At 37.5% G+C, this 26,896-nt stretch overlaps 1 protein-coding gene across 5 annotated transcripts in view; it reads left to right on the top strand.

Annotated features, from left to right (window-relative positions):
• The first annotated feature begins 393 nt into the window (after positions 1-393).
• Positions 394-26,896, top strand: part of PRKAA2 (protein kinase AMP-activated catalytic subunit alpha 2) — a 73,884-nt gene continuing 47,381 nt past the window's right edge. Inside the window, exons 1-3 of one of the 5 annotated variants that reach the window (XM_057542810.1) lie at positions 422-554; positions 10,363-10,457; positions 26,392-26,550. In XM_057542810.1, the coding sequence (XP_057398793.1) occupies positions 26,544-26,550 (7 nt within the window). In that variant the 5' untranslated portion in view covers positions 422-554; positions 10,363-10,457; positions 26,392-26,543. Of the gene's footprint in view, positions 555-10,362; positions 10,458-26,391; positions 26,551-26,896 lie in introns of all 5 variants that reach the window. The other 4 variants (XM_057542800.1, XM_057542798.1, XM_057542831.1 and 1 more) reach the window with 4 other exon arrangements.

The following is a 26,896-nucleotide window of genomic DNA, read 5'->3' on the forward strand; positions in this document are numbered from 1 at the left end:
TTCTACTTCCATCTCTTTCCATTCTCTAAGATTCGGACCAAATCTCACCCTCTCCTTTCCACTCCCTCCGGTTCTCCTGCTCACGGGCCCCCTAACCCGGCTCCCGCCCTTGGGCTCCTCCCCCAGGTAGCGGGGCGCCGTCCTGCCCCTCACCCCTCCCGCGCACACCTGTCTGCCTCCGACCCTCCCCGCACGGAGCTCGCGCCCTCGCTCCACTCCTCCCGCAGCACTCGGCGTCCCGCGCCCACCCCGGCCGCCCGCCCCGGGGGCTGGGCGCGCACACGCCCCCCGCCCCGCCCACCTGCTCGTGGGCCCCCCCTCCCCGCCTCGCCTGGTCCCCGGCGTCTCGGGCCCCCGCCCCCCGCGGGCCCGCTGCACTGTGGGTAGGCGGCGGCGGCAGCACAGAAGAGCTCGCGGCGGCGGCGGAGCGGGCGGCGGAGGGAGGCTGCGCGCGCCGAACATGGCTGAGAAGCAGAAGCACGACGGGCGGGTGAAGATCGGACACTACGTGCTGGGGGACACGCTGGGCGTCGGCACCTTCGGCAAAGTGAAGAGTTGAGTACGCGCCGAGGCCGCCGCGCCGAGCTGCCAACCTCGCGGGAGGCCGAGCCCCGGAGCCCCGGAGCCCGGGAGCCCCGGAGCCCGGGAGCCCCGGGCCGTGGGCGGGCGGCTGGCAGCGGGTGGCGGGGCCTGGCGGCAGGTGGAGTGGCCCCACCCGGGCCGCGCGGAACCTGGGGACCCCGGGAGGGCAGCGGGCAGCGCCTCGCCCCGCGGCAGCTGCGGGCGCCGTGCGAGGGGGCGCGGGCGTCGCGGGGTCCAGGGCCGGCGCCCACCGCGCTTCTCCTGGCCGTCCTCAGTGCCCTCCTCTGTGAAGCCGGGAGACTGTGCTGTAGGGCGAGGTGCCTTCCAGCTGGGAGGCTGTATGGATAGGACTGAGGAATGACCCACGTTCCTGATGGTGGAGTTTCCATTTCGTGCCAGGTGCCCAGTTAGGTGCTTCACGTGTGATCTCCTTTAATCCTTATAGCAGGTGCAGGTGTTATCTTCACCTTAAACGGGAGAAAACGGGGACCCCTAGGGGTCTAGGAACGTGCTCAAGGTCACACCGAAATTGGCAGAACCGTGATGAAGGTCTAAAATGTCCTCTAATTTTGGCCAGGCTGGGCGGTTCCTGACATCTCGATTCTTTCGTACTCCCAGACTCTGGGTTGGTGGGGATGACAGTTTAGGGGATGCTCCCGGGGCAAGAGCGGGGTGGGTCTTTCTGATGCCTGTGTGAAACGCTGGAATGCAGCTGGCTTGGGTCAGGGCTTAATCAGAACTGGGAGGTCTGAAGGTTGGTTGGTGTTTGTAAAATGGTTCTAGGAAGGCTTCTGGGATGGGGAGGACGGGGCTGGGGATCTTGGAGGATGTAGGGCTGAGGCCAGAACTGCTAAGACATGCTCTGCTGAGGTCTGTATTCTTGGTGATGGGATCCCATTTTGGGTGTAGTAAAACAGGCTGGTTTTGAAATTTCTTTACTTTACTTCTTACTAGTTAAGTATTGAACTTCCCTGTTTTTCTTGTTAATAAGGCTCACGTGGGATTTAATTAATTTGTCCTCTCTCCAGAACTAGAACGAGCTTGTTAAAAATACTTCTCTTTTGATTGTTGCAAATCCAATATTATAAGTAAAATGTTTGCTTTTTCTTTTCTTTTTGCAGGGGAAATATTAGGTAGGCAGTTTGGAGATTTTATTGAGGCGTCTATTTCCTTAAAAAATCGTATTTTAACCTTAAATCGAGGCTGTTAAATGGATAGAAGAGACTTGTTCATTCCTGTGGCAAGGATTAGCTCTTATTTATTTCCACGTGTCTGATACCCTTTCGTTTGTTAAGAAAACACTTATTGAGTGCCTACAATGTGCCAGGCACTGTTCTAGGTAATGGGGATACCCTAGGAACAAAATCAGATTAAAATCTCTCCTTTTGTGAAGCTTCTTTTCTAGTACGGGAAGACAAACAATAATTGCAATATGTATATAAAATATTCAATATACAGTATTTTTAGTACTATTGAGAAAAATTAATCAGAGAAGGGAGGATAGGGAGTTTAGTGAGGTTAGCAATTTTCAATAAGGTTGTCAGGCAAGGCCTCACAGACAGGGTGGTATTTATGTAAAGACCTCAAGTTTGTAAAATTCTTTGAAGTCCTGTGAGGGCTGTGAAGTCCTGGCTTAGGTTTGAAAGACATCATAAAGTGGACAGTTAGGAGAATATATTTAGAATGAATATAGGAGGATCCAGGAATTGGATTAATGCCTGTGACATTACTAAGGACTATTGTGTTTTGACGTTATACCCTCAAACCTTTGACATCTAGACATGTACACTCTCCAGGTTATATAATGTACCCTACGCCCTTTCAAATTGTGTTAAAATTTTTGTCTTTTTAAATTCTTCTGTAATCTGAATGTTGGCTAAAACACCCATCAGATCAATCGGTCCATTGTCATAGGACAACTTAAATATCTTTTTTGTATATATTCTTGAGCTGCTTCTAGGCACTGACTTTTTAAAATATCAACCAACAGAGGTACTTTGATTTATGAGAAATCCTTTTCCTGGAGGACCCCTTCCCAGTGAGCAACCAACTGGAGGGGTGTTCCTAACACTATATTAGCACTTCTCCAAAGTTAGGCTGTGGTTTCCCATCCAAGGTTAGAATTAGTACAATTGCTTAATAAAAATTATATAAGTTGCTGCAGTCTAAAGTTACTCATTTACAGTTGACCCTGGAACAACACAAGTTTGAACTGCACAGGTCTACTCCTACAGCAGACTTTTTTCACTAAATACATACTACAGTGTTATACAGTCCCAGGTTGGTTGACTCCTAGAATGCGGAATCATGGTTACTGCAGGCAGACTGTGAAGTTAAATACAGGTTTTCAACTGCCTGGGGTTCAGTGCCCCTAACTCCGGTGTCGTTCAAGGTCACTTGTAATTCTTTAAGGGACTAGAAACAAAAGCACATGCATTTTAAACACAGCTTTATTCAGGTGTATTTTACATATCATAAAATTTACCCATTCGAAGTGTACAATTCTGTGATTTTTAGTAACTACCAAATGGTACAGCCATCATCATAAATCGATTTTAGAACATTTTCATCACTGCAGTAAGTTTCCTCATGCCCATTTATAGTTAACCCTCAGCCCTAGGAAACTGCTAATCTGTTTCCTGTCTGGATAAATCTGCTTTCTCTGGACATTTCTTATAAATGAGATCATTCAGTATGGAGTCTCTTGTGTCTGACTTATTTAACAATGCTTTTGAGGTTCATGCATGACACAGCATGTGTCAGTAGTTTGTTCCTTTTTATTGCTGAATAATATTCGATTGCATGAGTATGCCACATTCTGCCTATGCAGTCACCCGTTGATGGCCATTGTTTTCCGTTTGGGGCTATTACACAGAATGCCACCACAAACGTTCACATGCAAATCTTTGTGTGGACATATGTTCTCGTACACATTGGGTAGATACCTAAGAGCAGAATTGTTGGGTCATATCATAGTTTTATTTTTAGCTTTTGGGGAAACTGCAGACTTTTCCAAAGTGGTTGTACCATTTTACAATCCCACCAACAATGTATGAGGGTTCTTATTTCTCCAAATCCTAAGATTTGTTTATTGTCATCTTATTATAGCTGTTCTAGGAGGTGTGAAATGGTATCTCATTGGGGTTTCAGTTTGCACTTTCCTAGTGACTAATGATGCTGAACATCTTTTCATGTACTGATTAGCCATTTGTGTATCTCCTTGGGTGAAATGTCTGTTCATATATTTAGTTCATTTGTTGAGTTGTTTGTTTTAAGTTGAGTTTATAAGAATGTTTTTTTTTTATAAATTCTGGGTACAAGTCCCTTACTGCAAATATTTTCTCCAGGTCAGTTGTTTGACTTTTCATTTTCTTAATGGTGTCTTTTAAAGTATAAATGTTTTGAATTTTTATGAGGTCCAGTTTATTGACTTTTTTCCTTTTATGGACGATGCTTTTGGTGTTATATTTAAGAAATCTTTGCTTTGGGTCTCAAGGATTTGCTCATTTTTTTTAAAATAAATGTTTTATTGTTTTAGCTCTTACATTTACATCTATGACCCATTTTGAGTTAATATTTGAATATGGTGTAAGATGAGTTTCTAAGGCCAACGTTTTGAATATGGATATCCAATTGTCCCAGCACCGTTTGTTGAAAATACATGCATTTTTATTTGGTATAGATTTAGACTTTGTAAATTTAATTTCTACTAAAAAACTTAGTAGTAAATGACTTAGTTTTATATGGCTATAAAAACATGGAAATGGAGGAATGATGAATATTTTGTGTGCCTTCTCTCTTAACTATTATGTTATTTACAGATATTGAAAGTTTAACTTCAGTTGTTGATGTATCAATTTACAGACCAAAGTTAGGTACAGTAAACAAAAATGGAAATAACTAGTTTTCATTTAATAGTACTGGTTTCAAGCTATTTTTAAAAAGCATATGGAAATCCTTCTATTTGTTGATAAATAATTGAAGCCTTATTTAAAATATTCTAAATTGATTTTTCTCCATTGTTCTAGTGTAAGAGTACAAGGAGAGTGCTTATGGAAACAGATTATGTGGGCTGACAGGGTTTAGAAGTAATGCTTTTTATCTACTTAAATTTTTTTCTGTATATTGATTGTTTTGGTTCTTACTCTTTCCAGGGTAAGGTAGAACTTCTGTTTAAGAGCTCTTGTAATTAGACTTGCTCAGTTCTTATCTAAATAATGAACGTGATAGAAATTCTAGAATAGATCTGGTGTTTGTGTTATACACTGGTTGAAAAAAAAAAGTTTTTAATATAATGGTAATTATTTGTTTAGAAAGAAGCCTGTATTTTCGAGGTGAGGACTGATAGATTTGGTTTATGAAATAATTACTCTTCATTGGAATTGTACACCATAGGATCCTTTGTAGTCAGAGTAGCCTTTTCTAGTCAACAAGGTCTCATCAAGGCATTACTTTTTCTGTTTTTCAAATAGCTATGTGCATGGCTCACAGAATTGGCTTTCAAGAAATTAAGTAAATATTTTATTAATTCCCCACTTATTTTTTAGATAACAGGAAAGATAAGCAAATGGAAAAATTTTTATTAATTTTTTTAAACAAGTAATGTTACTTTTTTGAAATGTAAGTAGCAAGTCCTAAATGATAAATTAGATTTTGGACAACTGCCTGGTCAGTTGGTGGGCCTCAGAGTTACACCTATGATGTTTAGGGCCCACACTGGCATTGTTTTTGACTCTCTTGTAGTATCAAGGCCCTAAACAAGACATTTAACCTCTCTGGGCTTTGTTTTCTTCTTCTTCTAAAGCCCGGCACTAGAACGTGACATTTGTGAGGTCTTTTACAACTTATTTTTTAAAGATTTAATTTCAAAAAATGGGAGCGTTTAATTGTTCCTTCCGGCTTAATGGAAATTTGAATTACTGAAGACCAGAGCTGAAATAAAGATGTAATATAAAGCAAAAGAAAAGGGAAACACATTTGTAACACCTTAGTGATAAAAGCTACAACTTGAATCAGTTTTTACTATGTTTACTATATACACATTTGATTTTATTTATTCCCCAGAGTAATCCTGCATTTGATATTATCTCCATTTTACTAATGTAGATATTGATAATCAGCTACTTTAAGTAATTTGTCCAAGGTCATGGTGCTAGTAAGTGACAGAAATGGCAAATTCAGGGTTCTCTGATGCAAGTCTGTGGTATATGGAATGGAAAGTAAAAGTGCATAGTTGTGATATCTTTTGAGTTTCAAACCTACAAGGATATAATTTTTACATGTCCATAGATATTTATCAAGGATTAAGAAAATAAGATTTAAATGTATTTGTTTTAATCCAAATTTACAGCCAATAACAGTTTTTTTGAAACTCCATACGGATGGTTAAAAATTATATTTTCATATAAATTTTACTCTGGTGCCTTAATCCATTCCATTTTTTACATGATAAATTTACTGAATTCTGACAGTTTTAACCCAAATTTTTAAAAATACCAGGTATTTCAGGGTTCCCCCCCAATTATGAAAATAACCTTGACTAAAGATTACCAGTAACCTTTAGTAAACAGACTAAAGAGAATTTGTAAAAAAATAACTTGATGTCCTAGGAAGAAAGAACATTGGTTTAGGAAGGCATTAGCTGGGGATTTTAATTCCATACCACAGCCAGTTATATGAATTTGGGGAAACCATTAAACTTCTCTGAGCCTGTTTCCTCCTTTGTAAAATGGCAATAACAACACTTGGCCTACCTGCTTTCTAGAATTTTTTTGAGGATTAAATGAGTTGAGGCACTAAAATGGCTTTAAAAAATAAATTGCCGTACAAATAGATGGCACTGTTGTGGAGATGACTGGATACATGGCCATTGTGAGTGAATCCTGCACCCTTTGTGAGGTGTTAATAAGTGTTTGCTGATTGCAATTCTGATTGCAACATTGAGACAGAGCTTTTATAATCTGCCCCTATTTTTTGGTTGCCTGCATTGGAAAGTTCCCAATGACTAATTCATTTGTGCTATATGATAATTTTTAATGTTTATATTAAAAATGCGGTATCCTTTTTGGTTAAGCCATGAAATTTGTTTTTTCACAAATATGGAAAATGAATAAAATAAAAATGAAATGAAAATAACTGAATGTTCATGTAAGTTGCTAGCTGAACTGATTTTACTTTTGAAAATATGCAAATTCTAAACAACTGTTAAAACAATACTTCCAAATAATGAAGCTATATATTTTCTGAAATACTAGAACATTAGTGTTGGAATGAAAATCAATTCATCATATCTCTCAAACAAGTAAACAGTGTGCTATTTAGGGTTTTGTTTTTTGGTTTTGCTGATTTATATATTGCTTTTTATGATTTCAACATAGGTAATTTTGTCCTTAGTGCTGCATGGATTTTGTTCATTTTGTGTAATCCATTGACTTACTCTCAAAATATATTTTTCCATAGGAAACAATGTTATAAATGATGGATAGATTTCAGGTTAAGTCCACAAAGGCAACATGGTATATAGTATAGAGAACACTGGATTTTAGAAGGCCTGGTGTGGAAGTTTGCTGTTATATAAGCCAGCTATGTGGCCTTAAGCCAAAGTCACTTGATCTCTGAAAAAGGGAATAAGACTATATGTTCTTTTATACTGTTAAGAGTAGTACAGAAGAAAATGTAGGTGAAAAGATACAAGTACTTAACTTTTAGGTACTTTATATATACTTGGGTCCTATTATGTACTTAAACCTGTAATTTGCTGAAGTATGAGAATAATCTGTGATCTGGTTCTGAGACCAGAATTTATTTGATGATGAGGAGGAAGAGTTTACTATCTCCTGTTTTATTTTTCCCTGGTCTTCTTTCCTATTTCATTTGAATATGTTCATTAATCTAATTCTCTAGACGCTGCTCACTTATCACCATCTTCTGTACACCATGCGTATGTATGCAATGCCTATATGCAAACATGTAACAGATGTATATTCCAGGTCTCATGGTAGTGATCATAGAACTCTTGGAAGAAGGAGGCAAAGCTGGAAAAGGGAGGAGGATGTGAGCAGCAGTTGGCAGTTTTTATGTGTGGCTTGTTGTCAAGGTTCTACTTACAGTAGAACCAAAATAATACATGCAGTTCATTTTTTGTCGAACTATGGAAAATGCAGACTCTGAGCTAAAAATGCCTTTCTACAAACTTTCTCCTAACATATCTATGTAAATTAGAAAGGATTTTTGTAATTCATCATATACTGAGGAAATTACTTCAATTCTGTGGACTCTTTCCCTTTCCCACGCTGACACAGCACTGCTTTATCTAGGTTTTTTGTTTTTTGTTTTGCTTGTTTGTTTTTTGTAAGAACATGCCAAAATATTCACTTACCTCCTGGTCCATGTTAGCCTTCCTTAAAGCATTTCGTACTGTTTTGTAATGATAATACTGCCCCATTTATTCTTCTGAGATTCCTGTGGTTTCCTTGATGATAGAGAAAATATTTTATAGAGAAAGCAGTTAATTTTTTGAAGCCAGGTAGATAATTTAATTGGATCTAACAGAAGATCTAATCTCAAATCCTTTAAGGGATAAGGAGAAAGTGGGCACACAAGACCCCTAAAATACTGAATGGGTTATGAAAGTGAGAGCCAATCTCCCTAGTATATTTATTAGATGCAGATATAAGAGCAAACACTTTGAATCAGGTTGAATAGATTTTTATCTATTATTTAAACCATTGAAATGCATGTGCAAAGCAATGTGTTTATTTTTAAATGTGGTGAACCATTTTATTTTTAGTTTGGTGTTATTAAGGAAAGAATTTGAGGCAGTGCTTATCTCTGCTAATAATAGAAACCTTCACCCCTTCAAGGGAACAGTATTCTTGCTTAAGTGGTGTCTTATGGTTAACAATGTTTGCCTCTGATAAATTTTACTATATTTCTTTTGGTGGTGCTTTAGTTTTTAAAGTGTTAATAATTCCTTTTTTAATTTGCCCTTAGTTTTTTTAAACAGCCTTTTATATAATCATCAAATCTTGCTGTAATGTCTCTTATCCTGAATGCTTGTGTATCAGTTTATTAAAATACTTTTTTTAGAATCTTTTTTCTTCATAGTATTTTGTACATTTTACACGCTATTAAAACCACAATGAGCAATATGTTCTCATTTAACATCTCTTAATTTCTAAATTATAAATTAGTTATAAGTTATCTAGCTATCATAATTGAAAATAATGGAATTAAAATTTTAAATATACCATAAATTTTTCTAAATTCTTACTTTACTTGATAAATACCGTAAGTATTAGTTATTTAATTTTTGTTTTTACTGTGTTGGAGCATAACTTGGTACCATATGTATTCCATAATTGACTTCAGTTCTTCCAGACTTAGTTAATGAAATAATAGAATGAATATATATTAAGCATCTACCATGTTTAGTCATACTGGATTTTAAGCAAACTATTTTTACCAGTGTTAAAAATGTGGCAATGACACTACAACAGATGATTTACTAATTTAAAATAAAGAGGAAAATATTCATCACCGAATTTACTTAAATGATTCTTCTCTCACATTTGAATTCTAAGTCAAATATGATATGATGAATCCACCTTTTACTCAGATTTATACCAGGCCCTCTTAGTGCTCTACTAATTCACAGTTGGATAGTATAACAGTTATACTATATGCTGTAAATTTGCTTTTAGTAAGAAATTTGACTTTGTGTCTTATGGTAGCTTTTTGGATAAGATAAAGAAATGTGCTCTGAATGTCTTATTGCTGATGAACAACTATTCCCAAAGAATTTAGGAGTCATTCTAAAGGGAAATCTTTGTCATTTATTCTATTTAATAAGTATAGTAAGATTTCCTATTTGGGGTAGTACAAAGCTAGATGAGATAGTTAATAGATAAATCACAGGATCAGAATTTAAATGTATATCGACTGCTTGAATTGCTAGGTAGAATTTAATAGGGATAAGTGTCAAATCTAGCACTTGGTTAAAAACAGAAACAAAAAACAGGTGCATAAAAGAGTAGAACAGTTGATAGCAGTTCCTAAGATGTTGAAGTTCTGTCTGACCATGAGTTTTGGAAATATATATTATGAGTGCTTAAGTGTAAAAATTGTTATTGGATAGAAAATAGACATATAGAGGGCATATTAGTTGGTAGTTGTAGAGGTAGTATAGTTCTGTACTTCGTATTAAGCTAAATTTTGAAGATTGGGTTTAGTTCTTTGTTCCACAATTTGGAAAAAATCTTAGCCAATTATGTTTCATTCAGAGAATGATCATTATAACTAGGGGAGTTCAAAAAGTATGCCATATGAGGTATGGTAAAGAATATTTTTCATACTATGAGAAAACCTATTTTAAGTGTGATAGCTGTTTTTAGACAACTAAAGTACCATCATCTGGAAAAAGGAGTCCCCATATTCAGTGATGCTTTGGAGGATAGAACTGTGACTATTGAGTGAATGTTTTGAGGAGGCAAATTATAATCCAGAATAACGAGGATCTTTCTATCAAGGAGACTGTCTAGGAATGCTACAACTTATACCACACGTCAATCGTATTTCTGTTATTGACATACTTACTTGGGTACCAGATGGCTACCAAGATTGTTGCCATAAAATTTCTAGTTTGAATGGAAAGTTGGCGTAGATAATCTATAAAGTTCCTTTTAACTTTAATATTCTATTACTGCATATACATTTTTTTCCAGTGTGATTGACTTCCATATCTGGCTATGATTTCTAACTTGCATCTAATCAATTTTCTAGTAACAAACAATTAGAAAATCTGGAGAAAGTTAAAAATCTGAAGGCAGTAAGGACTTGAGTGATCACTATCCCTGGGAGAAGAAAAATGCATTGGAGTGAGTCTGACATTTTATTTGGCTTTTCTCTTTGAGTCATTTGCCAATTTGTAAAAATGGTAACTGTAAGAAGCCAAACAGAGAGCAGTGGCTAAAAGGCACTGCAGACTTTTTTTTTTTTTTTTTTGTATTTATTTATATATTTATTTTTGGCTGCGTTGGGTCTTCGTTGCTACACGTGGGCTTTCTCTAGTTGCGGCGAGCGGGAGCTACTGTCGTTGCGGTGCGCGGGCTTCTCATTGCAGTAGCTTCTCTTGTTGCGGAGCACGGGCTCTAGGCACGCAGGCTTCAGTAGTTGTGGCACTCGGGCTCGTAGTTGTGGCCCGTGGGCTCTAGAGCACAGGCTCAGTAGTTGCGGCGCACAAGCTTAGCTGCTCCACGGCATGTGGAATCTTCCTGGACCAGGGTTCAAACCCATGTCCCCTCCATTGGCAGGTGGATTCTTTTTTTTTTTTTTTTTTTTTGTTCCACACACACACACACTGTATTTTATTTTTACAAGAGATAGACTGACACCAAGCATTGTACATGGATGACCACAACAAAAGCAACAATGATTGCAATTACCAAACATGAAACACACTTATACTATGTCATAATATTGACATTCAGTCCAGTAATCCTCCACTGTAACAGCTCCTTTACTTTGCAGTGAAAATTGATTTGTATATTCTTTGCCTCTGAGTCCTTGTGGGATTTTTTTTTTTTTAATTCAGACAGAAAGTCACAAAAATTATACTCATCCTCATCAGTTCACTCAGTCCCATGTAATTAATTTCTTTTTTTTCATCTTGATCTTTTGTTAGCACTTTTATGAGTTCATCAGTTTTTCATTAGAGTTCTGAAAATGCTTATTCATTCAGTTCAGCAGTACAGTCAGTTACCAGAAACCTGTACTTGTCAGAGTCTTTTCCATGAATTTCTTGAAGATGAAACTCTTTTATAGGAACATATTTGCAAAATCATCAGAGTACACCCAGAACTGTCTGTAAATGACAAAAGACTTAAAAATGACCATGGTTAAAGATTTGATGAAAGTTCATAATAATGCAGTTGACAAGAAAATTAGTTATTTCTGAGATATACATTTTAAAGTAATAACTAGGATTATTACTTATAACATTATACCAGAACATATAAGATTTTTAGACGTTTCCTGTAATGTCTGAAACATTTATATTAACATATTTCCATACATATTTCCATACAAATACAAATATAAGATTTTTAGAAATTTCATGTAATGTCTGAAACATTTATATTAACATATTTCCATACATATTTCCATACAAATACAAATATAAGATTTTTAGAAATTTCATGTAATGTCTGAAACATTTATATTAACATATTTCCATACATATTTCCATACAAATACAAGATTTTTAGAAATTTCATGTAATGTCTGAAACATTTATATTAACATATTTCCATACATATTTCCATACAAATACAAATATAAGATTTTTAGAAATTTCATGTAATGTCTGAAACATTTATATTAACATATTTCCATACATATTTCCATACAAATGCAAATATAAGATTTTTAGAAATTTCATGTAATGTCTGAAACATTTATATTAACATATTTCCATACAAATAACCCAATGAAAGTTTAGTATTAGTTGTTTTGTTTGTTTTTTTATACTGCAGGTTCTTATTAGGCATCAGTTTTATACACATCAGTGTATACATGTCAATCCCAATCGCCCAATTCAGCACATCACCATCCCCACCTCATCGCAGTTTTCCCCCCTTGGTGTCCATATGTCCATTCTCTACATCTGTGTCTCAACTTCTGCCCTGCAAACTGGCTCATCTGTACCATTTTTCTACGTTCCACATACATGCATTAACATACGATATTTGTTTTTCTCTTTCTGACTTACTTCACTCTGTATGACAGTCTCTAGATCCATCCACTTCTCAACAAATGACTCAATTTCGTTCCTTTTTATGGCTGAATAATATTCCATCGTATATATGTACCACAACTTCTTTATCCATTCGTCTGTTGATGGGCATTTAGGTTGCTTCCATGACCTGGCTATTGTAAATAGTGCTGCAATGAACATTCGGGTGCACGTGTCTTTTTGAATTACGGTTTTCTCTGGGTATATGCCCAGTAGTGGGATTGCTGGGTCATATGGTAATTCTATTTTTAGTTTTTTAAGGAACCTCCATATTGTTCTCCATAGTGGCTGTATCAATTTACATTCCCACCAACAGTGCAAGAGGGTTCCCTTTTCTCCACACCCTCTCCAGCATTTGTTGTTTGTAGATTTTCTGATGATGCCCATTCTAACAGGAGTGAGGTGATACCTCATTGTAGTTTTGATTTGCATTTCTCTAATAATTAGTGATGTTGAGCATCTTTTCATGTGCTTCGTGGCCGTCTGTATGTCTTCTTTGGAGAAATGTCTATGTAGGTCTTCTGCCCATTTTTGGATTGGGGTGTTTGTTTCTTTGATATTGAGCTGAATGAGCTGTTTATATATTTTGGAGATTAATCCTTTGTCCGTTGATTCATTTGCAAATATTTTCTCCCATTCTGAGGGTTGTCTTTTCGTCTTGTTTATGGTTTCCTTTGCTGTGCAAAAGCTTTGAAGTTTCATTAGGTCCCACTTGTTTATTTTTGTTTTTATTTCCATTACTCTAGGAGGTGGATCGAAAAAGATCTTGCTGTGATTTATGTCAAAGAGTGTTCTTCCTATGTTTTCCTCTAAGAGTTTTATAGTGTCCAGTCTTATATTTAGGTCTCTAATCCATTTTGAGTTTATTTTTGTGCATGGTGTTAGGGAGTATTCTAATTTCATTCTTTTACATGTGGCTGTCCAGTTTTCCCAGCACCACTTATTGAAGAGACTGTCTTTTCTCCATTGTATATCTTTGCCTCCTTTGTCATAGATTAGTTGACCATAGGTGCGTGGGTTAATCTCTGGGCTTTCGATCTTGTTCCATTGATCTATGTTTCTGTTTTTGTGCCAGTACCATATTGTCTTGATTACTGTAGCTTTGTAGTATAGTCTGAAGTCAGGGAGTCTGATTCCTCCAGCTCCATTTTTTTGCCTCAAGACTGCTTTGGCTATTCGGGGTCTTTTGTGTCTCCATACAAATTTTAAGATGATTTGTTCTAGCTCCGTAAAAAATGCCATTGGTAATTTGATAGGGATTGCATTGAATCTGTAGATTGCTTTGGGTAGTATACTCATTTTCACAATGTTGATTCTTCCAATCCAAGAACATGGTATATCTCTCCATCTGTTGGTATCATCTTTAATTTCTTTCATCAGTGTCTTATAGTTTTCTGCATACAGGTCTTTTGTCTCCCTAGGTAGGTTTATTCCTAGGTATTTTATTCTTTTTGTTGCAATGGTAAATGGGAGTGTTTCCATAATTTCTCTTTCAGATTTTTCATCATTAGTGTATAGGAATGCAAGAGATTTCTGTGCATTAATTTTGTAACCTGCAACTTTACCATATTCATTAATTAGCTCTAGCAGTTTTCTGATGGCAGTTTTAGGATTCTCTATGTATAGTATCATGTCATCCGCAAACAGTGACAGTTTTACTTCTTCTTTTCCAATTTGGATTCCTTTTATTTCTTTTTCTTCTCTGATTGCCGTGGCTAGGACTTCCAGAACTATGTTGAATAATAGTGGTGAGAGTGGACATCCTTGTCTCGTTCCTGATCTTAGAGGAAATGCTTTCAGTTTTTCACCATTGAGAATGATGTTTGCTGTGGGTTTGTCATATATGGCCTTTATTATGTTGAGGTAGGTTCCCTCTATGCCCACTTTCTGGAGAGTTTTTATCAGAAATGGGTGTTGAATTTTGTCAAAAGCTTTTTCTGCATCTATTGAGATGATCATATGGTTTTTCTTCTTCAATTTGTTAATATGGTGTATCACATTGATTGATTTGCGTATATTGAAGAATCCTTGCATCCCTGGGATAAATCCCACTTGATCGTGGTGTATGATCCTTTTAATGTGTTGTTGGATTCTGTTTGCTAGTATTTTGTTGAGGATTTTTGCATCTATATTCATCAGTGATATTGGTCTGTAATTTTCTTTTTTTGTAGTGTCTTTGTCTGGTTTTGGTATCAGGGTGATGGTGGCCTCATAGAATGAGTTTGGGAGAGTTCCTTCCTCTGCAATTTTTTGGAAGAGTTTGAGAAGGATGGGTGTTAGCTCTTCTCTAAATGTTTGATAGAATTCACCTGTGAAGCCATCTGGTCCTGGACTTTTGTTTGTTGGAAGGTTTTTAATCACAGTTTCAATTTCATTACTTGTGATTGGTCTGTTGATATTTTCTGTTTCTTCCTGATTCAGTCTTGGAAGGTTATACCTTTCTAAGAATTTGTCCATTTCTTCCAGGTTGTCCATTTTATTGGCATAAAGTTGCTTGTAGTAGTCTCTTAGGATGTTTTGTATTTCTGCGGTGTCTGTTGTAACTTCTCCTTTTTCATTTCTGATTTTATTGATTTGAGTCCTCTCCCTCTTTTTCTTGATGAGTCTGGCTAATGGCTTATCAATTTTGTTTATCTTCTCAAAGAACCAACTTTTAGTTTTATTGATCTTTGCTATTGTTTTCTTTGTTTCTATTTCATTTATTTCTGCTCTGATCTTTATGATTTCTTTCCTTCTGCTAACTTTGGGTTTTGTTTGTTCTTCTTTCTCTAGTTTCTTTAGGTGTAAAGTTAGATTGTTTACTTGAGATTTTTCTTGTTTCTTTAGGTAGGCTTGTATAGCTATAAACTTCCCTCTTAGAACCGCTTTTGCTGCATCCCATAGGTTTTGGGTCGTCGTGTTTTCATTGTCATTTGTCTCTAGGTATTTTTTTATTTCCTGTTTGATTTCTTCAGTGATCTCTTGGTTATTTAGTAACGTATTGTTTAGCCTCCATGTGTTTGTCTTTTTTACGTTTTTTTCCCTGTAATTCATTTCTAATCTCATAGCGTTGTGGTCAGAAAAGATGCTTGATATGATTTCAATTTTCTTAAATTTACTGAGGCTTGATTTGTGACCCAAGATGTGATCTATCCTGGAGAATGTTCCGTGTGCACTTGAGAAGAACGTGTAATCTGCCGTTTTTGGATGGAATGTCCTATATATATCAATTAAATCTATCTGGTCTATTGTGTCATTTAAAGCTTGTGTTTCCTTATTTATTTTCATTTTGGATGATCTGTCCATTGGTGTAAGTGAGGTGTTAAAGTCCCCCACTATTATTGTGTTACTGTCGATTTCCTCTTTTATAGCTGTTAGCAGTTGCCTTATGTATTGAGGTGCTCCTATGTTGGGTGCATATATATTTATAATTGTTATATCTTCTTCTTGGATTGATCCCTGGATCATTATGTAGTGTCCTTCCTTGTCTCTTGTAACATTCTTTATTTTAAAGTCTATTTTATCTGATATGAGTATAGCTACTCCAGCTTTCTTTTGATTTCCATTTGCATGGAATATCTTTTTCCATCCCCTCACTTTCAGTCTGTATGTGTCCCTAGGTCTGAAGTGGGTCTCTTGTAGACAGCATATATATGGGTCTTGTTTTTGTATCCATTCAGCCAGTCTATGTCTTTTGGTTGGGGCATTTAATCCATTCACGTTTAAGGTAATTATCGATATGTATGTTCCTATGACCATTTTCTTAATTGTTTTGGGTTTGTTTTTGTAGGTCCTTTTCTTCTCTTGTGTTTCCCACTTAGAGAAGTTCCTTTAGCATTTGTTGTAGAGCTGGTTTGGTGGTGCTGAATTCTCTTAGCTTTTGCTTGTCTGTAAAGCTTTTGATTTCTCCATCAAATCTAAATGAGATCCTTGCTGGGTAGAGTAATCTTGGTTGTAGGTTCTTCCCTTTCATCACTTTAAGTATTTCATGCCACTCCCTTCTGGCTTGCAGAGTTTCTGCTGAGAAATCAGCTGTTAACCTTATGGGGGTTCCCTTGTATGTTATTTGTCGTTTTTCCCTTGCTGCTTTCAATAATTTTTCTTTGTCTTTAATTTTTGCCACTTTGATTACTATGTGTCTCGGCGTGTTTCTCCTTGGGTTTATTCTGTATGGGACTCTCTGCGCTTCCTGGACTTGGGTGGCTATTTCCTTTCCCATGTTAGGGAAGTTTTCGACTATAATCTCTTCAAATATTTTCTCTGGTCCTTTCTCTCTCTCTTCTCCTTCTGGGACCCCTATAATGCGAATGTTGTTGCGTTTAATGTTGTCCCAGAGGTCTCTTAGGCTGTCTTCATTTCTTTTCATTCTTCTTTCTTTGGTCTCTTCCGCAGCAGTGAATTCCACCATTCTGTCTTCCAGGTCACTTATCCGTTCTTCTGCCTCAGTTATTCTGCTATTGATTCCTTCTAGTGTAGTTTTCATTTCAGTTATTGTATTGGTCATCTCTGTTTGTTTGTTCTTTAATTCTTCTAGGTCTTTGTTAATCATTTCTTGCATCTTCTCAATCTTTGCCTCCATTCTTATTCCGAGGTCCTGGATCATCTTCACTATCATTATTCTGAATTCTTTTTCTGGAAGGTTGCCTATCTCCACTTCATTTAGTTGTTTTTCTGGGGTTTTTTCTTGTTCCTTCATCTGGTACATAGCCCTCTGACTTTTCATCTTCTCTATCTTTCTGTAACTGTGGTTTTTGGTCCACAGGCTGCAGGATTGTAGTTTTTCTTGCTTCTGCTGTCTGCCCTCTGGTGGTTGAGGCTATCTAAGAGGCTTGATGGGAGGCTCTGGTGGTGGGTAGAGCTGACTGTTGCTGTGGCGGTCAGAACTCAGTAAAACCTTAATCCACTTGACTGTTGATGGGTGGGGCCGGGTTCCCTCCCTGTTGCTGTGGCGATCAGAGCCCAGTAAAACCTTAATCCACTTGACTGTTGATGGGTGGGGCTGGGTTCCCTCCCTGTTGGTTGTTTTGCCTGAGGCAACCCAACACTGGAGCCTACCCGTGCTCTTTGGTGGGGTTAATGGCAGACTCTGGGAGGGCTCACGCCAAGGAGAACTTCCCAGGACCTCTGCTGCCAGTGTCCTTATCCCCACGGTGAAACAGAGCCACCACTCGCCTCTGCAGGAGACCCCCCAACACCAGCAGGTACGTCTGGTTCAGTCTCCCCCAGGGTCACTGCTCCTTCCCCTGGGTCCCGATGCACACATTACTTTGTGTGTGCCCTCCAAGAGTGGGGTCTCTGTTTCCCCCAGTCCTGTCACAGTCCTGCAATCAATTCCCACTAGACTTCAAAGTCTGATTCTCTAGGAATTCCTCCTCCCTTTGCCGGACCCCCAGGTTGGGAAGCCTGAGGTGGGGCTCAGAACCTTCACTCCAGTGGGTGGACTTCTGTGGTATAAGTGTTCGCCAGTCTGTGAGTCACCCACCCAGCAGTTATGGGATTTGATTTTACTCTGATTGCGCCCCTCCTACCGTCTCACTGTGGCTTCTCCTCTGTCCTTGGACGTGGGGTGTCCTCCTTGGTGAAGTCCAGGGTCTTCCTGTCAATGATTGTCCAGCAGCCAGTTGTGATTCTGGTGCTCTCGCAAGAGGGAGTGAGAGCACGTCCTTCTACTCCGCCATCTTGGTTAATCTCGGCACTGCAGACTTTGAATCCTGGAGAACAACAGCTGGAGTTCATAACTTATCAAGGAGGAAAGTCCCAGGTAACCAGTTGGGTTTTGGTTGCAACCCCCTGAAGACTGAAATCCTTAGAATCAGCTTAATCCTAGACTTATTAAGATGATCTGCCTCCTATCTTTATTCTCTGGAGGAAAATAAAATCAGGTGGACCCTGTACAGTTTTTCACACACAGTGTTTAACATTCCAGGAGACAAGGCCAAGACAATAGAAAAAAACCCCTAAGGATTCAGATATTAAAGCTATCAGACATGGACTTTAAAATAACTGTGATTGGAGTTATGTCAGCATCATGGTGGTGTGAGTTGTTCCTTTTTTCTCTGCCCTTCAATTTACATCTAATTGGACATGCATAACCAAAAAAAAAAAACACTTCTGCATAGCATACCAGGGCACTCAAGAGATCCACCTATCTGTGTACCTGAAAGTGGGTAGATTGGACTGCAGAAGAGGCTGTGGAGTGAGGGAATGGTGGCAGCAGGTCTAGCCATGGGCCAGCACAGACCTTTTTGGCCAGAGGAGGTGAGGGTGAAGGTGGTCACTGAGGTCTGCCCAGCTTTGCATGCTGCAGCTGCAAGAGCTTGTTGCTGTCTCTGAGGAGGGACCTCAGTGACTGGGGGAGGGGAAGAAAAGGGAATTAGGCAGACAAAGAAAACTGAAGGAAAGCATCTCCCGCTGTTGGTCCTGGGATTCTGGCAAGAGGACTGCCCACGGTTGCTGGCTGCCCATCCCCCCCAGCCCCAAACTTGGGGATTCCTCTACTAGGATGTGGGCACACCCAAAGTCTGAAGTGCTTAACATACACCTCCCTCACTGTGCCGCCAGCCACCCTCCCCTCTTTCATTTTTCTCTGACAGTTTCTGTTTTGTGTTGTTTTGTTTTTAATGTACCACTCCCAACTCCCAACCTTAGTGATGAGTTGGCACTGATAAGAGAAATGAAGAACCTGTGCTATAGCGCCACCTTCTGGAAAACAAAAGAAAGTCTTCTAATTACCAACCTACTGAACTGTTAGGAGCAAAGTAAACAAAGCCTTGCCTAAATAAAGAAAGGTGTTGCTACTTCAAATGTGGCAGCAAAGGCTCTTTTCATCAAACACCATGGAAAAAAATCATTGTAATATGGTATCACAAAAAGAAAATGACAGTTTTCCAACAACCAAACCCAAGGACATGGAATATTGTGATCTAACTGATACAGAGTTGAAATTAGCTGTTATGAGGAAATTCAATGAGCTACAGGAAAACTTAGGCAATACAGTGATCTCAGGAATAAAATTAACAAACAGAAGGAGTACTTTACCAAAGAGATTGAAATTCTAAAAAGGAACCAAACAGAAATTCTGTAGCTGAAGAACTCAATAAGTGGGATGAAGAATTAGAATGCAATGGAAATAGAGCAGATCAGATGGAAGAAGGAATTAGTGAGCTCAAGGACAGGAATATAGAGATGATTGAGGTGGCAGAGGAGAGAGAAATAAGATTTTTTAAAAGTGAAGAAACTCTGCAAGAACTCTTGGACTTCATTTGACTAGCCAAAAGAAGAAGAGAGAGAAAAGAGAGCAGAGGGTGTATTAAGGAAATAATATCTGAGAACTTCCCAGACCCAGAGAAGGAACTGGATATACAAGTCCACAAAGCTAATAGAACCACTAATTATTTCAACACAAAAAGACATTCTGCAAGACAGATTATATTAAAACTGTCAAAGGTCACTGATAACTTTAAAAGGCGGCAAGGAAAAATAGTAGCCTACAAGATTACCCTCATTAGGCTATCAGCAGATTTCTTAGGAGAAACTCTTATAGGCCAGGAGAGAGTGGAATGACATATTCAAAATATTGAAAGATAAAAGCTGCCAACCAAGAATATTCAATTTGGCAAAATGATCCTTCATATATGAAAGAGAAATAAAGGCTTTCCCAGACAAACAAAAGCCGAGGCAGTTCACCACCACTAGACCTGCCCTACAGGAAATGTTGAAAAGAGCTCTTCAAGCGGAAATGAAAGATGAAAGTACACAAAGCTCTGATTAAGATGACAGAAAACTAACCTTTTTTAGAATTGTATGTTAAACTCTTAATTAGAGTATAAAGTTTAAAGGAAAAGAACTGTAGCTGCCACAACTTGTAATCACCGCATAAAAAGATAATTTGTGATGTCAAAAACGTAAAAGAGGAAGAGTAAAAGAATGGAACCTTCATAGGCAATTGAAGATAAATTGCTATCAGCAGAAAAAGGACTATTTTATCTATGAAATGTTTCATGTAAATTTCATGGTACCCACAAAGCAAAAATCCAGAATGGAGATTGAAACATTAAAAGAAAAGGGGAGGGACTTCCCTGGCAATCCAGTGGTAAAGAATCTGCCTTCCAATGCAGGGGATGCAGGTTCAATCCCTGGTCGGGAAACTAAGATCCCACATGCTGTGGGGCAACTAAGCCCACGTGCCACGACTATTGAGCTCATGCGCCTCAACGAGAGAGCCCGCGTGCCACAAACTACAGAGCCCACTCTCTCTGGAGCCCACGTGCCACAACTACAGAGCTCAGGTGCCCTGGAGCCCATGCGCCACAACTAGAGAGAAGCCCAGGAGCTGCAACTAGAGAGAAACCCTAGCAGACCGTGCACCATAATAAAAAGATCCTGTATGCCTCAACAGAGATCCTGTGTGCTGCAACTAAGATCCAACGCAGCCCAAAAAAACAAGGAAAATAAATATTTTTTAAAAAATGGGAGACTGAGCAAATCACCATGAAAAATCACCAACTTATAAAGGTAGACAGAAACAGAAGGAAAAAGAAACAGTGGAGAGAGAAAAATAACAGAAGATAAAAATAAAATGGCAGTAGTAAATTCTTACATATCAGATAATCACCCTAAAGGTAAATGGATTGAACTCACCAATCCAAAGGCACAGTGTGGCTGGATGGATTAAAGAAAAAAAAGACCCAATTATATGTGACCTACAGGAGACTCTTTAGCTCTGAAGACACACAAAGGCTCAGAGTGAAAGGATGGATGATGACATTCCAAGTAAATGGCAACCCAAAGAAGATAGGCATAGCCATACTTATATCAGACAAAATAGACTTCAAGTCAAAAAGTGTAAGAAGAGACAAGGTCACTGTATAATGATAAAGGGGCCAGTATATCAAGAAGATATAACAATCATAAATATATATGCTCCTAACATGCAAGCACCAAAATGTATTAAGTGAATAATAACAGATCTTAAGGGAGAAATAAACAATAATACAGTAATTGTAGGGGACTTCAGTATTCTACTGTCAGCAGTGGATCATACAAACAAATTCAACAAAGAAATGTTGGAATTGAATCATACTTTAAAACAAATGGACATGTACAGAACATTCTATCCAACAGCAGCAGAATACACATTCTTCTCAAGTGCACATGGAACATTCTCCAGGATAGATCATATGATAGGCTACAGAACAAATCTTAGCACATCTAAGATTGAAATCATACCATCTTCTCTGATCACAATGGTATGAAACTAGAAATCAACAACAAGAAGATAGTGAGAAGATCTAAAAATATATGAAAACTAAACAACACACTTATAAGAAACCATTGGGTCAAAGAAGAAATCAAAAGGGAAATAAAAAGTCTTGAGACAAATGAAAATGGAAATACAGTATATCAAATATTTTGGGAAAGCAGCAAAAGCAGTTCTGAGAGGAAAGTTTATAGCAATATACACATATATTAAGAAATTAGATCTCAAATAAACAACCTAACTTCATACCTCAAGGAATTAAAAAAAAAGAGCAAATTAAGCCCAAAGTTAGTAGAAGGAAGGAAATAATAAAGATCAGAAAGGAAAACAATGAAATAGAGACTAGTAAAACAATAGAAAGGATCAATGGAACTGAGAGCTGGTTCTTTGAAAAGATAAACAAAATTGACAAACCTTTAGCTAGACTAAGAAAAAAAAGAAATAAGACTCAAGTAAAATTAGAAGTGAAAGAGGAGACATTACAAATGACTATAGAAATATAGAATCATAAGAGACTGTTATGAACAGTTATATGTCAACAGATTACATAACCTAGAAGAAATTGATGCATTTTTAGAAACACAGAACCTACCAAGACTGAATCAGTACTGGAATCCTAGCTAGAGCAGTTAGGCAAAACAAAGGAATAAAAGGCATCCAAATTGGGAAGGAAGAAGTAAAATTATCATTTTTTGCTGATGATATGATCTTACATAAAAAAATCCTAGAGTCAGTCAAGAAACTGTTGGAATTAATCAACAATTTCAGTAAAGTGGCAGGATACAAAATCAACATACAGAAGTCAATTACATTTCTTTTCACTAATGATGAAGCATCTGAAATAAAGAAATAAAGGAGACTATCCCAGTCACGAAAGCATCAAAAACAATAAATGCTTAGGAATAAACTTATCCAAGGAAATGAAAGATCTATACAGTGAAAACTATGAGCCTTTGCTGAAAGAAATCGAAGACACAAACAAATGGAAATACATCTTGTGTTTATGGGTTGGAAGAATTAATAGTGTTAAAATGGCCGTACTATACAAAGCCATCTGCAAATTCCATATAGTCACCATCAAAATGCCAAAGGCATTCTTCACAGAAATAGAAGAAAAAAAGCTTAAAGTTTATGTGGACCCACAAAAGACTCTGAATAGCCAAAGAAATCCTGAGGAAAAAATAAAGCTGAAGGTATCATACTTAGGAATTTTAATCAAAACAATATTTTACTGGCATAAAAATAAGCACATTGACCAATGAAACAGAATAGAGAGCCCAGAATTAAATTCCAGAATGTATTGTCAACTAATTTTCAACAAGGGAGCCAAGAATACCCAGTGGGGAAAGGATAGTCTCTTCAATAAATGATGCTGAGAAAACTGAAGAAACGCATGCAGGACAATGAAATTGGAACCCTCTTTCACAAAAATTAACCCGAAATGGATCAAAGACTTAAAAGACCTGATATTATAAAACTCCTAGAAGAAAATGTAGGGAAGAAGCTCATTGATTTTGGTTTTGGCAATGATTTTTGGACATGATGCCAAAAGCACAAGCAACAAAAGCAAAAATCAACAAATGGGACTACATCAAACCCAATAGCTTCTGCACAGCAAAAGAAACAGTTAACAAAATGAGGTAACAGATTTGAAAAAATGTTCATAAGATGTTCTCACTCCAGATGAACAATAGAATCTTCCAGAAACACCCCCAAAGCTTCTTACATCATCTGTAGATTTATAGAATGGGAGAAAAGTTTTGCAAACCATATATGGGATAATGGGTTAATATCCAAAATATATAAAGAATGCAGTCTCCTTATTAAGAAAACAATTCAGTGAAAAAATGGGCAGAAGAACTAAATAGACATTTTTCCAAAGAGGACATGAAAATGGACAACAGACATGAAAAGATGCTCAACATTGCTAATCATCAGGGAAATGCAAATCAAAACCACAATGAAATATCACTTCACACCTGTTATAATGGCTGTCATCAAGAAGACAAGAGACAACAGGTGCTGGTGAAGATGTGGTGAAAATGGAACCTTTATACATGTTAGTGGGAATGTAAATTGGTCCAACCACTATGGAAAATGATATGGAGGTTCCTCAAAACATTAAAAATGGATCTACCATATGATCCAGCAATTCCTCTTCTAGGTATATTCCCAAAGGAAAAGAGAACAGGATTTTAATGAGATATATGCAATCCCATTTTTATTACAGCATTATTCACCATAGCAAAAATATGGAAACAGCCCTAATGCTCATCAACAGATGAATGACTGAAAAATTGTGGTACATGTACACAATGAAATATTATTCAGCCATGGGAGAGGAGGATATCCTCCAATTTGTGACAATATGGATGGACCTTGAGCGCATTATGCTAAGTGAGATAAGTCAGAGAAAGACAAGTATTGTATCATGTCATTTATATGTGGAATATAAAAAGTTAAACCTGTAAAAAACAGAGTAAAGTGGTTGTTACCAGAGGATTGGAAAGGGGGATAAGAGTGATGGTATTTAAGGGTACAAACTTGTAATGAATAGTAAAATAAGCCATAGAGATCTAATTCACATTATAATTAATATAGACAATGATACTCTGTATAATGTGATAAATATTGCTATGTTGAAAAACGTATTACAGCATGTAAATGTATCAAAGTAACATGCTATACATCTTAAATTTACACAATATTGCATGTCAAATTTATTCAATTAAAAAATAATTGTGATTAATATGTTGAAGGTGGAGAATTTTAGCAGAGAACGGGAATCGATAAAAATAACCAAAGGAAAACTCAGTGCACCCCTTGTGCAGGGCTTAGAAGCTGCATGCGTTGGCTGTTATTTGATGTGGTTACTGTTTGAGACTTATGAATGCTGGAGTAGATTGTATCCATCTACAACCTAGTCTCCCTGTGTGATTGATTAAGGGTCTGGGAAGCAGCCACTGATATTTTAAAGACTCCTGATAAAGATGTGTTTGATTTTGCCATGCTGATACACTGTTTCCAGCCCTAAGTCCTTCCAAAAAGCTAAGTCTTAAGATTACTACCTGTTGTGTCCTGTGAGTATGAATGTCATTTTGAACCCAAGACCATTGATGATCATGCAGAGTAGGCACTTTCACAGTTCCAGAAAAGGAAGGGAGAGGGAGTGGGGCAGAAGCAATATCTGAAGAGATAATGGGAGAGAGTTTTCCAAAATTGATAAACACATCAAGCCACAGATTCAGAAGATACATGAACCCTAAGCAGAATAAATATAAGAAAACCATTCCTAGGCGCACATCATTGGAAAACTGCTCAAAACTGTTTTTTTGGTTTTGTTTGGTTTTGTTTTTGCTTGAGACTCTCCTATACTGGAGTGGACTTCATCTGTCTATGCAGAGATGGGGGAAAATGTTCAGAGAAAATCTTAAAGTAGCCAAAGGATAAAAAAAGGCATATTGTTTTCCAAGAAACAAAAATAAGCAGACTTTCTCAACAAAAACAATGAAAGCAAGGAAGTGGTGGAATGATATCTTCAGAGAGGTGAAAGAAACAAACTGCCAACCTATAATTTTGTACCCAACAAAAATATTCTTCAAAAATAAAGGCACAATACATTTTCAGGTAAGCATAAACTGAGAGAATATGTCTCCAGCAGACCTACAGTAAAGGGAACACCAAAGGGAATTCTTCAGGCAGAAAAATAGGTGATGCTTTCCCAGATGGAAGCAAGAGTACAAGAAGAAATGAAGACCGTTGGAAAGGGTAAATATGTGGGTAACTAAATAGATATTCACTATGTAAAGTAATAACATCTTGCGAGATTTTGAATACGTGTAGGACTAAAATACAACAACAGAAAAAGTAGGAGAGGAAGCATAGAGTTAAAGTGTTCTAAAGTCCGTACATTGTCTAGGAAATGGTGAAAACATTATATTAGATTCTATTAATGTCCAAGATGAATGTTGTAATCTCTAGGGTAACCACTAAAATGAACACTTGGAGAGACCTCTAAATTATTCCACAATTCTACTTTCAGGAGAAATTCTATGGAACATAAAATGATATTCAGTAAATATATTCAAAAACAAAAATTATTCAGGTAGGGGCAGTTGATGGGCATAGAAGGGGAGATGTTTGAAGACAGGAAAAGGAAGGAGAGTGAACAAGAGGGAGACAAAGCATGTAGAATAAGAGAAACACAGAAAGAGAATAGACACATAAGGACCAGAGTTGGAAAGACAAGAGAGGGGATGATTTAAGAAGCTTTGGGAGTGTTTCCAGAAGATTCTGTTGTTCATCTGGAGTGAGAAACATCTATGAACATATTTTCAAATCTGTTATCTCTGACCTGAATGCTAATACTTTCTCCAGCAGTTTTAAATAATCTATACCAGAAAACTTTTTCCCTGACTCTGTGTAAATGATTCATCTTAAATGATTCTGTAAAAAGTAAGTTGATTCTCCTATGGAATTCTTGATTGACTTAAGTTTTAAAGAAGTACTTTAAAATTATAGTCCAAGCCAGTATAAACACAGGTTTTAAAAATAAAGCAGAATACAGCATATCATGTAATCAGTTCTCAAAGGAGGTAGCTTTAGAACAAGTCTTTGCTAAAAAAATCACATCCTCAGGCCCTTCCTGATCTGTTTAAATTAGTTTTCCCACCTTCACCCCAGTCATTCTTGTTATTCCCAGTACTCTGCTTGATTTTCATTTTTTTATCATTCTATCACCATTATTATATGTTCATTTATTGTTTATATTCTCCTCCAGAATACAAGTTCCATTTATACCTGCATTTTCAGCATTTGGAGCAATGGCTAGTACACATTAGACCCTCAGAAGATATTTGTTGATTGAATGAATGAACAAATGAATGTTCAGGCCAACAGGGAGTAAAAACAACTAAGAGAAGAAGGTCTTCAATGATATGTGAGTTTGTTCTCTCAGTAAAAATCTAGTGCATGTTGCATATTGTATTATGGGATTATTTCAGTCTGCATTTTATTTTCTTGAAATTAGGCCGTTCTTAAAGAACACCTTTCATATATCTGATCCATAGCAAAGGCCACAGCCCTACCCCAGCCTGCATTTGAGCCGAACATAGCAATTCTTCTTCCTTGATTTTTCTCACTCCATCCCTTTACTGTGCCCTAATTTCTCAGCTGAAATGCTGGACATAAAAGGATAAACATGCAAGTAAGCACTCTTGACGTGTTATAATCAAGAGAGCCTGGTTATTGGGAGGCAAAGTAATGTGAGTTTTGAGCTTGTGTGT

Source organism: Balaenoptera acutorostrata, chromosome 1 (assembly GCF_949987535.1).
Source record: "Balaenoptera acutorostrata chromosome 1, mBalAcu1.1, whole genome shotgun sequence".
Lineage (NCBI taxonomy): Eukaryota > Metazoa > Chordata > Mammalia > Artiodactyla > Balaenopteridae > Balaenoptera > Balaenoptera acutorostrata.